Raw genomic sequence first — 15,980 nt, 5'->3', positions numbered from 1 at the left:
AAATTCCCAGTCCGAACTGTAGTAACGGAGTTCGCCATCAAACACGACGGGTTCCCTCGCGTCATTGTCGGAGTCAATCTCGTTGCCGCGCGGCTCCCCTGAAATTATGTCAGCTTTAAAAAATATATAAAAATCAGTGTAAGTGGCTATTTCTGTCCATTACCATGGCAACCAAGCACAACAGTAAAAGCTGACTTCTTGCACCTTGCTATCGTGCTGGTCCACTTCTTTTCTATGGTGTCGATCACCGGGATGTCAAAAGTGACCGGCACCTCATCCGTGTTGGTGATGCGGTTGGGCTGGATGTGTAATTATATTTTTTTTTATTTATCATTTTGTCATTTATATTGATATATTTTGTTGTATTTCAGAATGCGAAATATGCTTGTCCCTCGTCACTTGCCGTAGCCCAAGCTAGGGCTGTGGGGATTGGTTGAGAGAACAGTCGGGAATGGAGGTCAATTTACCAGTTTAGAATTCACCTGCTTCGCAAGGAAAAAAAAAATGGTCGCATCCTACCGCGCCGCGAATTAAGGCAAAAAGTCAATTGCGTTGTACTTTGATCATCCCAGGCCACCGCAAATCGTCAGGAAAGCTCTAATCCGTTTGCGGTTGCTCTACGTTTAGTACGGCAAAATGATCTGTCAAGTTTGACAACTTATGTCAGGTGGTAAGAGCCCAGCTTACGTCTCGGCTCGCTGCCTGGCAATCCCGAGCGATATTTTGAAAACAATATATTGTAACGTCTTCCAAGAATCACGGGAGAAGCGAGTCAGTCATCTGACGTTTACCTATAACAGCACTCACACAGCTACTGTGTGGCCGTGTTTTCCAAGTAGGCTTTCCTGGGTGGGTCGATTCCAACTTGAGGTAGTCTTGATCCAACGTGTTTCGCTATCACCACAACCAGACCTTGATCCGATCTGGCGTGCTCGCGCCCCGTAAATTTCATCCGACTTTTTTTCATCCGCTTGGAGTTTCCACAGTGTGAACACGCAAACTACAAAGTCACGGCCTGCCCGTGAGACACAACAGTTTCTTGTTGGTACTTGTCGGCACGTCAAGTCAAAAGACTTCCTCGAGCGTTGGCGTCGACACATGAATAGTTGCCTTGATCAGATTAATCATTAAAGTCAAGAGATAGGAGCAGATCTGGCCTTTGTTTTTGACCCAATCTCCATGCAGTGACACCTTTGTTTGGATAGGGCGTCTGGGACCACCTGGAAGAATGTAACTTCTGTTTGCCCAAACCGCACATTTCTCCACTTGAAGGCTTCCTCTTCTCTTCTTCCCCTTTGGAGAGGTGGCTTTTTATCTCCACTAGCTCTTCATCTTTTTTTTTTTAGATGTGATGCATAACTACAGAAGAAACTGTCCAGAGGTTGCAAGCGCCACAAACAAAGCCCCCCCCCCCCAAAAAAAATATGGGGTGGTATTTGCCACGCAGATTCAGAGTTGAGATACAAGCAGGTGCTTACCGGAATGTCTGAAGTTGAAGGGCGATGGTGTGTTATGATTACAGACTCGAAGAAGACTGCTGAGACTCAATCAAAGGTCTTTAACGTTCTTCCTGTCTCTTGTGTCTTCAAGATTTTCCCAGACTAAATTTCATCCTTCCAGCATCTCGAACGTATTTGTTTCGCTTTGCGTGAGCAAACAGATGAATTGAGGTGTTGCTCTGACAACCTGCATACCGGATAGCTTGATGATTCTTTTTATTTTTTTTAATGTTCTCATGAAGCATCTTTTGTTATAATTTTAGCGAGAACCAGTAATCTGGTGAAACCACTTTTCAGAAACAAACACAACCCCCCTCCCGCCCCGGTGTAAAGCCATTTCCAGTCCGTTTCCAATGGTCGATTGGATTGAATTGGATTAGATTGGAAACAAGAAATCGGAATCGTGTCACTTGAATCCTCTGGTGTCAATCTGGCCCTCGCTTACCTAATTTGCACTCGACAAACGTTTAAGACAGGGGTGTCAAACTCATTTCACATTGTGGGCCGCATACGGACTCGGTAGATGTCAAGTGGGCCGGACCATGACCATTATACCATACTCTGCTATAAATAACCAAAATATCATGTCTTTCCTTTGTTTTGGTATAAAGAAGCATTGGTGCATTGATACCGTCTGCTGTGTTGGGTCTGTCTCAGGGACAAATTGAGACTGCTGTTTTCTTCTCTGATCAAAACAATGTTGTCTTCTACTCTGATCAAAACGGTCTGCCCCTAGCGGATAATCCATGAATTGCATTTTATTAAAAATATTCATTCTGTGTTTTAAATGTATTTTTAACACAGAATGAAATTATCCCGCGGGCCAGATTGAACCTCCTTGGGGGCCGCTTCCGGCTCGCGGGCCGGATTTTTGTCCTATTAATATCCCGAAAACTACATTCGGTCAATGATTCTGTTTGTGGGATGAAGACCTGGAGACGGTTTTCAAGGTTGTCGAAAAACCCTCTTCTGTTTGCGGCATCAAAGCATTTTTTTTTCCACGGCGGCAGAGTTACGAGCTCTTTTGTGGCATGCCTCATTTGTTGGGAGCATTGGGCGAAGAGACTCGTTTCACCGTGGAGTCCTGCGGTGAGCTTGGATTACACCCGTGAGTCCCCCGGTATTACAAGCCGATGAGTGACAGGAAAAATGGGGTGAGCTCTTTTGCAAGGGGGGGGCTCAAACAAAAACACCAATAAGAAGGAGACGGGAGAAACAACAGATGAGAGGACTGATCTCAATCTGCTCCTCCCTTCTGGTTATTGGCAAATAATAGCTCTGAAAAGGAAGCCGTTTGAAAGGCGGCCTTTAATCAGTTTTCTCTTTTGGTGAGCTCGTCGTCTAAGTACGATGGTAGATAGGTTCTAATTTGTTTCCTCATGGTGTCCAGGCATCTCCCCAGCGCGTTCCCCTTTCACACCACAACGGGCCTTGATGCCATGTGTGAGCATGGAAGCTTCCAAGGCTCCCCGGTGGTAAAAATTGCATTGCCAAAATGACCACGACCTCTAAATGAAACACTACCCCTTTTTTTTTTTTTTTTTTTTTTTTTTAAAGGTTCCATTCAAAAGCCTTTGGTTCTTTTTTTTTTTTAAAGGCCCATAAGGTAGCAATTTCACTCAAATATGGCGTGGCCCAATAACTGCAGAAGTAACTGACACCATGTCAGCACGATTTTTTTTTTTTATGATGTGGATGTATGAGCCACGAGGTAGATCAAACATTAAAAAGGGTTGTAAAGCGTCGTGTCATTGTTTGCAAACATGCACCAACTCGGGAAATACATCGTTCTTCATGACAACCCAGTTCTATATTTCCTCGCCTTTTTTTTTTTTTTCCTTTTTTGCTTTATAGAGCCAGTGGTCGGCCCCCCGAGGCACTGAGGGAGTACATTGTTCATTCCGGAGCCTGTGCAAATCTGTTTTAAGTTCAAGAGAGGAGGAACCCTTTAATTTAAACCCCCAAAATGAAGTCATTCATTCCCCGCTAAACTGCAGCGTGACCCACGAGGTTAAGTCAACAAATGTCCCTTGCATTACTGTCAAAGACCTCCAGCCCTCTCGTTGCCATCACATCGACTTCATCCATCCTATTACAGCCGTGCCGGGGTTCCGAAAAAATCTCCTGGAGTCGTCCGTTGCTTTTCCTTGTGACACGATGGGGAAGGGGAAGGGGAGTACCTGAGTCCTATTCTCGGGAAGGGAGGAAAAAGCAGTCTTATTCCAGAAAAAAAGGGAAAGGACGGACGGGCCTTGCCGTGTGCCTTAGCCCAGCAGGGCTCGCTCGGGCCCTCAGAGCAGTTTTGGCGGCTCCGACGCTGGCTGGAATGCGAGGAATCCTGCTGGGTTGAGGTTCGAACGCAGGGGTCAAAAAAAAAAAACCTCACTTTGCTGCTCGCAGCTCATTTTTCCCTTTCCACTTTTTAGCGGTTGTGTTTGGCTACGGGAGGAATGTCAACTGTAAACCCTCCGCTGCTGACAAAGACGTGCCGTTATGAAGTGTTTAAGAGAGAGATCCCTCAAGCCCACTTTCCATCAAGCACTTTAGTTTGATAAATTAGCATTTTTTTTTTAAAAATGGTTGCTCTCGTAATGTTGTAATGATGCCGCGTTGAAAATGGATGGAATGGATGGATGCTTGTTAGGGTTGCCTTGGGGAGGGGGGTTGGCCTTGACTGTCAAATGTATAATAACTACAGGTGGAATGGCCCAAAAATTCACACAGGTGCAAGATGAACGGAAAAATAGAAATAGTGTGCAAATAAAATCATTGCTTAGGCTCCAGATCTGGTCCACAGACTTGGATTTTGGACAGGCCACAAGGTCCTGACTCCCACATTCAACCATAGCCTGTACAGTAGAAAATGAAGGCATCCGTTTCGGGATGGCCGAGCAACACGACCAGCAGCCGCTTGGCCACCGAAAAGAATAATTCCCTAGATATGCCTAATGTGACACTAATTGCTTCTTAGCCTGTCAGAGGACAAGAGAGAGAAGAAACAGAAAGACAGAAGATGAGGGTTAAAGGGGCCGGCGGGGGGGGGGGGGGGGGTCTGGGTGCTGACTGAGGCTAGTAATGACTGCCAATGGAATGTCTACACCCATAATCCCCTCTGTCACCGCTGACAGATCCTCTTGACCTGTGAACTCCCCATGTAAGGAAGGGAAAGACAGGAAGTCACAACTTAATGAAATGACCCGCTAGTTAGCCCGTCCGTGTGGCCGTCAGATCGGGCGGCCGGGTGACGGTCGCTCGCTCACGCTTGTGGTCTCGCTTTGGCGGGCGTAAAATGTCAAAACAAGGGAGAAGAAAAACAATCTTTTTTTTTTTTTTGCAGTGGTGTGAACGGTCGTCTGTCTTCAAATGTCCCCTTTGTGATTGACAGTCAACGGTGTAGTTTGCCTTTCCCCAAAGTCAGCTTGAATACACTCTTTCTCTCTGTGACCCTGAAAATTGATGGATGGACTTGTAGGTCATGTGATCAGAATTGAGAATCAACATTTCAGAGGCTCTTTTCGACTCGTTTTAGAGTTTCTGTTCATCAGGAGGTCCAGACCTGTTATTTTATGGCTTCCCAGAATTGGATTATGTGTTAAAAGCTATTTTCACAATGCCCGTCAAAGTTGGCTTTTTCAGCGTGTCGCTGTTCTGTATGAAAGGTACCAAGAAGTAATGGGAGAATTGAAGTCCCGATTTGAATTTCCTGCCTTCAGAAGACCTGTCAGAGGTGTAACTGAGGCGCCTGTGTGAAAAGGGAACGAACCAGGGCGAGATTCCCCAGACTCACTTCTCTCGCCCCCTCGATGTCGAAAGCAATTTTTGCGACAGGCGTTTTATTCGCCACAGCAGATGCTGGATCAGATATGGCCATGCATCGAATGATCTGTTCCCACGGATGATCCGGCAAAAAACGGAAAAGACCCGCTTCTCGTGCCCCTTTGTGTCGAAAGTAATCATCGCTCTCTGATGAGTATTTTATCGGTCACACCAGATGCTGGCTCAGACATCGCTTTGCATCAGAGCTTGCGGCACGGCAACGTCCCGCCAAGTTAGGTAAGGCGAATCTATCCTTATGTCCAAGATCGCCAATATGAAAAAGTTTAATCGCAGAGACTACGAAAAAGCATTTATTTCTATGCTTTCTTATGCGTGTGGCACACCGCAGTCTGCATGTTATTTGGCATAGCAGATCCGAAGATGTCGGCCAACTCTGTCAAAGGTTTGTCATCGATTCTCCTCGCTTTGTCATCGCGCTTATCTGATTGCGCCGCGTTTCTGGCTGGATGTTTTTCTCCTCCTCTGTGGAAACAAGTCAGATTCTGAAAGCAAGTTCGTCTTGCTTCTTGCTGATTATTATTATGATTTTTCTTCCTTTTTTTTTTTAAATTACGTGGTTTTATGCGAGCTCCATGTTGTAGTTGTCAGGTTTGCGGAAAGCTACGGACAGAATTGGACTCCAGAAAGAATTGACCAAAAAAAAAAAAAAAAGATTTATTCACAACAATAAGTCAAAAGACCGACAAAGTTCAACAAATAAAGTTTATATAAGGAAAACGAGACAACCAAAAATATTTTTTTAAAAATGCAAGGATAAACCATAAACGTAAATTGCTTGTAAATAAATAGACAAGATGTAACCCAAACGCATACAATACAAAAAAAAAAAAACGTGACTATAACTGCAACGAAAATCTCGGTACGTGCGGAAAACCTGGTGGGATCGTAAATGAAGAGCAAGAGCACGAAACGTCGAGACAAATTCAACACGAATTATCCGACAGAGCTCGCGACAACATGGGCGTCCTTAAATAGTAAGCTGACTACGTTGGCAGCGGGTGTGCACGCCGGAGGGACGGCCCTCCTCGGGCCGCTGCTGGCGAAACGCGAGAACAATCGTCAAGTAATTTGAGCGGGTTCTTGAAATGACTTCACTTCATTTGACCCCGACTTCATCTTGTGTGGTTGGAGGATGAAATGGCTCGGCTGATGGATGGATGGATCTGCTATCGAATCCACATCTCGCATCTTTACAGGTGTATCATCTGGGTGTAGTCTCTTTCGTGTTCACCTTTATCCTTCCTCCTAACATACTGTTTATAAAGTGCATGTAAGCATGTCTCGCTCTGTAAAGGTGTTTGACAAACACGCAATCGCCCTCATTGCAGACTCCTGCCTGCGTGAGAATTACAGTTCGGATGAAGCCTTTGAATTACAGGAGGAACAGGAGGGATCGTCGCGGCCTTGTGCCGCTGAGTAGTGCTGACAGCAAACTGAGGAGGAAAGGAAAAAAAAATAATAATAACAACTCCAAAACGCGACTGGTCCATTTGCCGAAACACACTCTGGGAAAGCAGCATTGCAGGCATTCCTGCTTAATTGTATATCGGTCCTCTTCCAAAGGCGGGTGGGTGGGGGGGGGGGGGGGGGAAAGAAGTGTTAGGCCAGATTCAAAAGCAGCTCGAGATAGGATTGGGCGCTCGGGCACGGCATCCGTCCCCAACCACCTCCTTGGGGCTATTTAAAGGTACAGTAGGCTGTATTTTCCGCCACATATCCAGGCACCCACCCTTCCGCCGGGCTCCATATTGGAACCAGATGCTGCTGGATGCAAGGCTCCTGCTAATTTAAGCGGACGGGGCAGATGGAAGCAACTCGCCCTGCTCGCGTACATACAGCCCCCTGTTGGCGTCTACATCATGAAAAAAAATAATAAATACCAAGCGTGGGCCTACTGCAACTAGAAATGGTGGCCAATCAAGTTTCCAATAATGACGACGATGACAGTTTCTCTGGCTCATGACCAGGAAATTACAAATGAAAAATCGGCTTTTGGCTAATTGTGGCTTCTTTTTTTTTTTTCAGCCACCTTTCGTTTAAAGACCAAAAAAAAAGCCATCCTGACTCATGCCCCGCCCCTACCGATGCACAAATGAGCCAGACTTTCGGAATGACAATTTGAACATCCATCCATCCATCCATCCATTTTCCGAACCGCTTAATCCTCACTAGGGTCGCGGGGGGTGCTGGAGCCTATCCCAGCTGTCTTCGGGCAGTAGGCGGGGGACACCCTGAATCAGTTGCCAGCCATGATCCAGATAAAGTTGCGCGTTCTGTCCCGAGCGTCGTGCGCGTCCAACCAAAAAAAGTGAAGGAGCATCACCTGAGGCGGCGCTAAGATGGCAACTCTATCCCCATCCTACGTTACCGCGGTGCCTAGCAACCCGAAGAGCTATTGTGCCGCCCCTTGCCGGGCACGTGTGCGCCTCTGCGCCTGTTTGCTGAAGAAATGAAACCCTACGCTATACAGGTCCGATACATAAGGGGAAGCATTGACACCGATACGCCGCGACTTGTGCAGGTGTGCCTCATGTTGTGTCCCGCGAGTGTTGAATACAAAGACATCCTTACTAAATAGTCGGCAGTGTTGCGAACTGACAGCCGGAGCTCGTGCCTCCTCCCAAAGGAGCATCTGGTCAATGTACATCTGCGGCGCCGCGAAGAGGGAAAAACTTGCGGATCGGCCAAGAAATTTCCTCTTTGATAGCGTTTTGTTTGTTTAGCTGGATTCGCTTGACCCATGTTGACCCCCTCCCTTCTCAAGCTCAGCGGTCCGCAGCCAAGCCGACGAGCGCTCTGCCCTGCGTTGACATCCGTACGCCAACGTTGCGAAGTGTGTGCATTTATTTTATTTTATTATTTTTTTTACAGTGGCGCCTTGTTCTGCCCGTAGTCGAAATATGGCTCTCCTTAAGGTGACATGTTCATCACACAAAAGAAGCTTGATCAAGATATGACTTGGTGGAGGTTAGCTATGAGCTTGGCCCGACCAATGCGGGTTTGCCGATTCCGATATTTGCCAGAGGAAAATTGCGACACCCCGTTTATTGACATTGAGTCCTTTAAACTATTATTTCTTAGTTGTGAAATGTGGAGAAACCCAATTTTCCTATCAAGAAAACTATTATTAAATATTGTATTGAATTGCCCAACTTAAAAGTTTATCGAAGTTGGTTGCCGAGCAGTATACCCAACTTTTTTTTTTTTTTTTTTTTAACCCCAAGGCGGAAAACACATCACAGATCAGACAACACAGATAGATGAATGCGGCAAACGATCATTAATATTTATCTTGCTCATCTAAAAATAGATATACTGTACAGCGATGCCTTAAAATTCGCATGTACTGAAGTTTTGAAGAGCGCTGAGTTGAGTTTACGGTCACCATGCAACCGTGAACTCAACTCAGCTCACTTCATGATGCACAAACCGATTATTTACATTCGATTTCATCATATTATTCTGATAAATATTTTTCATTCTTCTTGTGGAAAACATTTGTTGGTGTGTTTTTTTTCCCCCCAATGCATTTAAAACGGGCATCAATTATCGGTGAATTTTCGCATAGAATCTTAAAAACTTTTTTAATGCATTTCATTTTCTTTTTTGTATGTTTTGTTTTGAGTGGCTCTGGGTTGCCCTCTATTGGCCAGCCGTCACCGTGCTTGTACGTATGTACTGATACACCCCCATATTTCGATACTTCGTCGATACAGTAAATGTGTTACGGTACTATTTGGGGGAGAGAAAAAAAAAAGAGCAGTTAATCCCTGAGTACAACTTCAGTCTCTAAATGCAACTTCCAAGCACCCACACGTTCAAGAACACACACGCACTCGCACAACACAAAGAGAAAGAGAAGGGGTTAAGGGGGTGCTTTGTTATCACCGAGGTGCCCCTTGGCTGTGATTAAGCGGTGTTTTCGCTGTCCCTCTGGTGTTCTAAAGCTTAGGGAGATGTGTCGCAGTTATGGCAGGAATGCTTCAGTGACGAGGCCAAGAGAGGGTCACGGCCAGGATGTAAACATCAACATTTTCTTTCTTTAAAAGGGTTTGGGGGGTGGTAGGGGGGGGGGGGGGGCAAAGCGGGCTCCCCTGATCCTTTACTCCGCACCTGGCCCAAGGCACGGGCCGCGGACCAGCTTACCTGCTATCTTAATCCTCATTCGAAAACCATTTGCGAGGCACAAAACTGACCTTAGATCAGCATCTTTGTGCGAGCCGGGTTTAGGTTTGCGCCAGCGTGTAGGGATTGAGAGAAGGGATTTAGCCGAAGATTGCTATCGCAGCAGACAGGAGGAGTTTGTGGAATTGAGCCATCACCTCTTCGGACAATAGACCCTTTGTGCACGTCTGGTAAAGTCTAATCAATCCTGTGACATGGCTAAATTTGCCGTCATGCCCAAAAATGGTCTTAATGCAATTAACCATGACTTCAGTTCCATACATTTCACTATTCAGAAATTCACCTGAACATGTTTTTTTTTTTCTGTGCGATGTTTTTAGCTTCTCCTTTTTTTTTTTAAACTCAACGATTGGCAGTTTTTGTGCGTATATCATCATTGTTGGTTACATCACTAATATGGACAATTCGAAATATTTGAAGGGAGACCAATTCTAAATATTTGCTTCAGGGGATGGTCCCAATCCCCCTGTCCAATATGCGAGGGGTCACTGTACACAACAGTTATTTTTCTGCAGTGGTGATACAACCACATCTCTCATAGCAGCTGTGTGGAAATGGTTTGAATTAGCCCCGCCGGTCCCCCCCCCTGAGACCATCCAGTAATGATGCAAATTTAGGGGCTTTCTGACAAGGCCTTGACAGTTGATATGTTGGTCAACTCCCCTCTCCGTGTTGGTTTTACCAATCCATAAATATTGGATCCGTGGGGACGTGTAGGAGCACAAAAAAACGGGGAAAAGAAAGAAAGGGAGCAAAACATACATTGGTCTAGTGTCAGTTTTTCTTCCAAAGTTGGCCTGTTGGACCGCTGGTGGTCTGCAAGCAACCCAGCAACATTTCTCTTTGTATTTCAAACAAAGCGTTTGAAAATGTGATGAAAATGTTTCACGCTAGTCATAAATTCTCCATTGTGAGTGACCTGATGATATTTACATGAAAGCTAATATGAGAAATCAACAAAAGGAGAATGAAAGCGTTTTCTTGGGTGTTCAATTATTCATCAGTTGGTCACAAAATAATCCTGATATCAATCAAAACGAATCAAAGCATCAAGTAAAATGTGGTCTTTTTTTCCTGACTTAAGTTTGAGCTGTGCTGTCGCAGCTCACTATGTCACGGATCTGCAGCTCCATCTACTGTTGCACACCAAAAAAAAGAAGTGGCCGCAGCTGGGATTGGCAGCGCTCCGAGCGACTCCCTTCTCGTCATCGTTCGGAGCGTTGTGTCAGAAAAGGCATTCTAACGGCAACATGGCACTGATTTCTAAGCGCGTCGTATCTCCAACGAAACATGTTTCGACACATGTCTCGATACGCGGGATGTGATGTGATTCAAGGACGAGGCGAGATTATCGCTCTTGTCGTTCGCCGTCGAGGTCGTGCAATCATCAAGCTAGGGCAAAGGGCACGACAACGTATGTCGGCGTTAATTTTCAATCGTAACTTCAGTCGTCCATTACGAGTCGATTTGGTCGGTTGTTGACGTCAATATTTACAGCAGTTATATGGTTAGCATTTGCTTTTGCCAACTCTTTAGTAACGGGTGTGCAGGATGTTAGCATCCTATCGTAGCCTAGCACGACATGAGTCGCGTGTAATTTGTCTGTTGCTTGTCGACAAGAGTGTAAAAAGACACCATTACATGCCCCGGCGACTCATCGCCCGTGTTTTCTTTTCCCTCCTGTTTTTTGGGGGGTTTTGACGTGCGTCGTAATGACTTCTTTGTGACAGACGAGCAAAAACCGGTCGCCCAGCTGCCGCTCATGACCGATGTCTTTGACTTCCTGCTAGAGCGTGAAAAGGCCTCTGTGTGGTCCTGCTCGCCTGACGTCGCGCAGGTTGGGAAATGTGATAGTCACCAATGTTCGCTGATTGTTGACATTACCAACAGTCGTGTTTGTGCTACCATATATGTGTGTGTGTGTGTGTGGGTGTGGGTGTGGGTGTGGGTGTGTGTTTAATTCTAGCTTCCACTCACCAGTTTCCGAACCGGAAGAACACCTGGAACTTTTTTTTTTCCTCTTCAGTGTGACATAAGACAAAAGGAGCGCTGTCGGTGTTTGATTATGAGTGGAAATGACGAAAAAAAAAATAGCCATAACAATCATGTGCGAATAACAGTGAGTTATTTGAACCTCATCCTTTGTTTTTTTTTTCTGAACGTTGCACATGTTCTCGATTAAATTCCCCTACCAGGAATTTACTCAATTAGCATCCTCCTTTCTAATCAGAAGCGGGGCTCAGAGGGAGTTTCATGTTGCACCCCGGCGCCATCTTCTGGTTTACTGCCACATCACTACGCTACTATGCAATGTGTCATATTGGAAGAAATCAAAATTCTATTTCTGTAATCGTGAATATTTATTTACAATTCAGTTATTGGATTAAAAATATAAAATAGTGATATAACTGAATTTTAAATAATCATTGTAGTGAAATAATTCCTTCTAAATTTGTCAAAAAGGAATGACTATTTCTTTTCAAATTATTTCATATCTCGTACCATAACAGTACCCACATTTTTTCCAACTTTTTTTTCTCTAATCCCCTTTTAAATTAATGCATGTGCCCAATAATTGCACTCGATAGTCATAACAATTAATACTTTTTTTTTTCATAAATGCAGAGCTGGTTTTCGTTTTGGCAAATGAGAACATGACTGCAAGTGCATCAACACCAGTCATCCATGTGGTGGCGCTAGTGTGCAGCACTAAACACGTTGGCAGTGTTTATTTGTGGTTCACACAGGGGACAGAGCAGCCAGTCAAACTTACAGAAATCTCTTGCCCTTCCCTGCCGGTTCATACATTAGTGAAATGAGATTTCCTTTTTAATGCCTGCTGCCCTCTTGAGCCACTCTTGGGTGCTGGTGAGGCGGAATAACAATTAACAAAGTGTACAACGAACACTTTGAGCGCAACGCTGGACATTTTGCAAAATTGTTTTCATTCTCTGAAGTTTAATGAAAGGAATGTACATGGCTGGACGAGAAAATGATATGAAGGAAATTATTACTGGATGGCTACTATGTGTTGGCGCCACATATCAGTGGCTGGTATCAGCACCCTCAACGAGTACTCAATATTTAAAAAAACAAGGCCGGTATTGTGACTTGCCCATCCCTATGTCACATATGACATCAGAAGTATTGAACATACTGTATCCAGTGTTATGCATGCAACCTCAAAACTCGTCAGTCAGATATCAAAGTGCAGACTTCTCTGCCAAGCCAAGGGAAGCGGCCAACGGACTGAGTCACGGATGACGCATCCTCCCTCAGAGCCTCTCTCGCTACCTGCTCGTGGATGCAAGGCACAAATGAAAGAAGACTGGCCTTCTTAACATCAGCGCCCCAGACTCCCCCGAAACCAGCCCGACTCGCTCAGACAGACGGATGGAGGCAAGTGTGCAGAGTGGCATCACGCTGTGGAAAGGACTGCATTCATCCCGCGAGGTTTTCCCCGAGCACGAAGGACTCGACGGACATGAAAGACCCAAGATCGAGCGTGACTCATTGGTGTAAAAACAGCACCGTGTCCTCTACCCGGCGTATTCTCAACCCTAATAAGCGTGTGAGTCATCTGGAGGCCCTTTGAATACAAAGCCCATTTTCAAAATGCCGTCACACTCCATCAGGAACCAAAGTTGAAACCTGTCACTATGAATTTGACAGCTTGCCCGAGTCCTTTCCCATTCATCTGTTTTTTTTTGTTTTTTTTGAGAAACGATGGAGAATATTCTGGCGGCCACAACGGTGGTGGCTCATGTTTAATTTAAGCAGCAAAGTTAAAGACCTTCTGGCACACTTTCGACTCCTGTGACTCACTGGAGTTTTTTTCAAGTGTAGTCGAGGGGAAGGAAAATAAAAAGGCCGAAAGTCAAGTGAGGCCGTCAGTTGTTTACTGGACTTATTTCATTGACAACCTGTCACAGACGTGTCAGTGTTTTTGGGTTGTTGTTGTTTTTTTTTTTTTGTGACGTCCTGCTGTCCTGGAATTGATTTCTGCTCACCAATCGGAATGCAGGATTGTGTAGAGTGGAATATTTTTCTGGTTGACATGCATCTGGTGTATTGCCCGGCGAAATACATTTTTCCGCTCGGAGAGCTTTTTAGCTCATCAGGGGGGTTGTTGTGGATGCCTTCTGCTCAGAGTTTCGACACTTTAGGCAACGGACATTTGAAGAAAGATAATATCCCAATCCTCACTGGCATATATTCTTTATCCTTTTGTGATGCAAGAATGTTATTGCAGTGCAATGAGCCACTTAAAACTATTTTGAGAATCTTGTTTGTTTGTGTTTGGATGATTGTATTATTCTGGCCCAAGGCAGGTGATACAAGTTGGTTACATTAATCAATTATTAATTAATGATACTACATAAATGTCTTTTCTTTTTAATGATGTCATTGCCATTTTATTTATTATTCATTTTAAAGTGAATATTAGACAGTGCTGTTTTCATTATAAAAACACTTTTGGGTGGGAGGCTGCAATAGATTAATTCCGTCTCCATTAATTTCCATGAGGAAAGACAATCTGAGGTCCGAGTACTTTAAGTTCTTTGTCTGGTTACAGCGCAAATTAAACTCGTATGTCAAGGTACCAGGTGGCTTCTTATTACCTTGGACGCACGGGGGCGCCAGATCACCTTCAATCCTCTCTCTCTCTCTCTCTCTCTCTTTCTCCCTCTCTCTCTCTCTCTCTCTCTGCCTACTCCAGTTTTTCCAAATCATTCAGACTGTGAAGCTCTCTCGTGTCCACTCTCCCGCCCCCTCACACACACAAACCTGCCGTCAATGTGCGGCGCACTGGCACCGACAGTGTTGTGGGTGTCTGTGGAAAGAAATAATAATAATAATAAAAAAAAGAGGTATTTTTTAGGGGGCGGGGGGTCTCTAAAGGAACAAGGAGGAGAAATACTGCTGACTTTTCCCCCCCCCCTCCACACGCGTGGTGGACTAGATGGCAGGGGCTCAGCCAGGAGTCCACGCGCTGCAGCTCAAGCCAGTGTCCGTGCCCGAGAGCCTCAGACGGGGCAACAAATTCATGAAATGGGACGATGTGAGTCACCGGCAGAAATTGTACTCTCCTTATGTTTGTGCATGCAACGCTATGCTTTGTTGTTGTTATTACTATTATTGCACAAATATTATGGCACAATGTGCTCGGGCGGATGATGGATGGAGGTGACAGTGTGTTGAGCGCGCGCGTGCTTTGTTTACACGCCATTTAGTATAGTAGGCGCGCGTGCATGAGGGTGTTATTGAAATTAAACTTGAATCAATTTCTGTGACATGACTTGAGTTGACTAATCGTCATCATAATTATCATCATCATAGCCTCTTAACCTCCTCCCTCTCTGAGCCCCCCACACCCTCCCTTTGTTATTGTTGCCTGTATTGGGCTTCAGACAAATGACCTTGATTAAAATTGATTGCATGCTGCCATCTGAGTGTCCTGTCAAAAGAATCCACAGTGGAGTAGTAGCTCTGTCCAGCAAATAGCCATATACCGTGCATGGCTGCTGCTGCATGTTGCCCACAGCCAAGTAGACAGCAGCAAGCAGCTTCTTTCACTTGATGAAGTCTCTGTGTTGTACCATAGTCACCTCACTGCTATTTCGTTCTTGCTATTTTTATTTGAATGGTGCCTCATTCAAACCAAGGATGTCCAGGATATGACATTCTTTAATTATAATGCCCAATTTCCAGTATGTCCACTGAAGTGACTCATGCACTGTGATGTTTTTCAGGACCTTAAATCAGCAATCTGCTGTTTTACGGCCCCCCCCCCCCCCCCGAGTAGTTCAATCGAATGCATGTTCTTTACAGTTCTTAACTGCAGCAATTACCGAGCAGAGACGCGTGACATGTGACAGTCAAGCCAGGGTGGTCATAGAAGACAAACGCAAGTGGTTTTGAGGAGTTACGGGACAAGAATACAAGAAGTATTGCTGTACATGATATATGTGTTTTCAAAAGCTCTTTTTTTGAACAATCCATTTTTTGTATTGTTCTTAACGTATGCAAAAGTGGGTCACGACCAAACATCAAAAGGGAAAATACGGATCCCGCAAAAACTCTGTCAACCATGTAAACCGAACTTGTGGCACCATGGTTATCCTAAAGATTATTACATTATTTTCTCCGAGTGGAACAAATGAGGCGCTTGATTGTCGTTTTATTTTGGTCTCTCAAGAATGATTTGTTTTTAGAAGTCCATGAGGTGTTTCCCCGACCCCTGAAATGCTTGTGTACTGATCGTTTGTGGCGGTGGGCCTTTTCCCCAGTACAAAATGTCCTCTTCATTCTTTTCCTTGTAAAAATACAACACCCTGGGAAAGATGAGCTCAGATACCTTCTCTTGTTTAATTTCCCAGACACTTCTTCCTTCCTCTTTCCACTCGCTTGTGTGGCTTTATGGAAAGAACCCAGAGACAAGCAGACAGATGGACAGAC

The 15,980-nt window shown here is 44.9% G+C and overlaps 1 protein-coding gene across 2 annotated transcripts in view; it reads left to right on the top strand.

The window, feature by feature from the left end:
* Positions 1–14,280: 14,280 nt before the first annotated feature.
* The window catches only part of LOC147185543 (1-phosphatidylinositol 4,5-bisphosphate phosphodiesterase beta-1-like), a 46,604-nt gene continuing 44,904 nt past the window's right edge, over positions 14,281–15,980 (top strand). For both annotated transcript variants that reach the window (XR_015099454.1, XM_086104368.1), the window contains exon 1: positions 14,281–14,583. Coding sequence is in view for 1 of the 2 variants with exons in the window: in XM_086104368.1 (XP_085960494.1) it covers positions 14,485–14,583 (99 nt within the window). In the remaining variant the exon portion in view is untranslated. The remainder of the gene's footprint in view (positions 14,584–15,980) is intronic.

This window comes from Hippocampus guttulatus, chromosome 23, assembly GCF_054856545.1.
Source record: "Hippocampus guttulatus isolate MCC_2025c chromosome 23, RoL_Hgut_1.0, whole genome shotgun sequence".
Taxonomy (NCBI): Eukaryota; Metazoa; Chordata; class Actinopteri; order Syngnathiformes; family Syngnathidae; genus Hippocampus; species Hippocampus guttulatus.
This window is presented reverse-complemented; position numbering and strand designations above follow the sequence as displayed.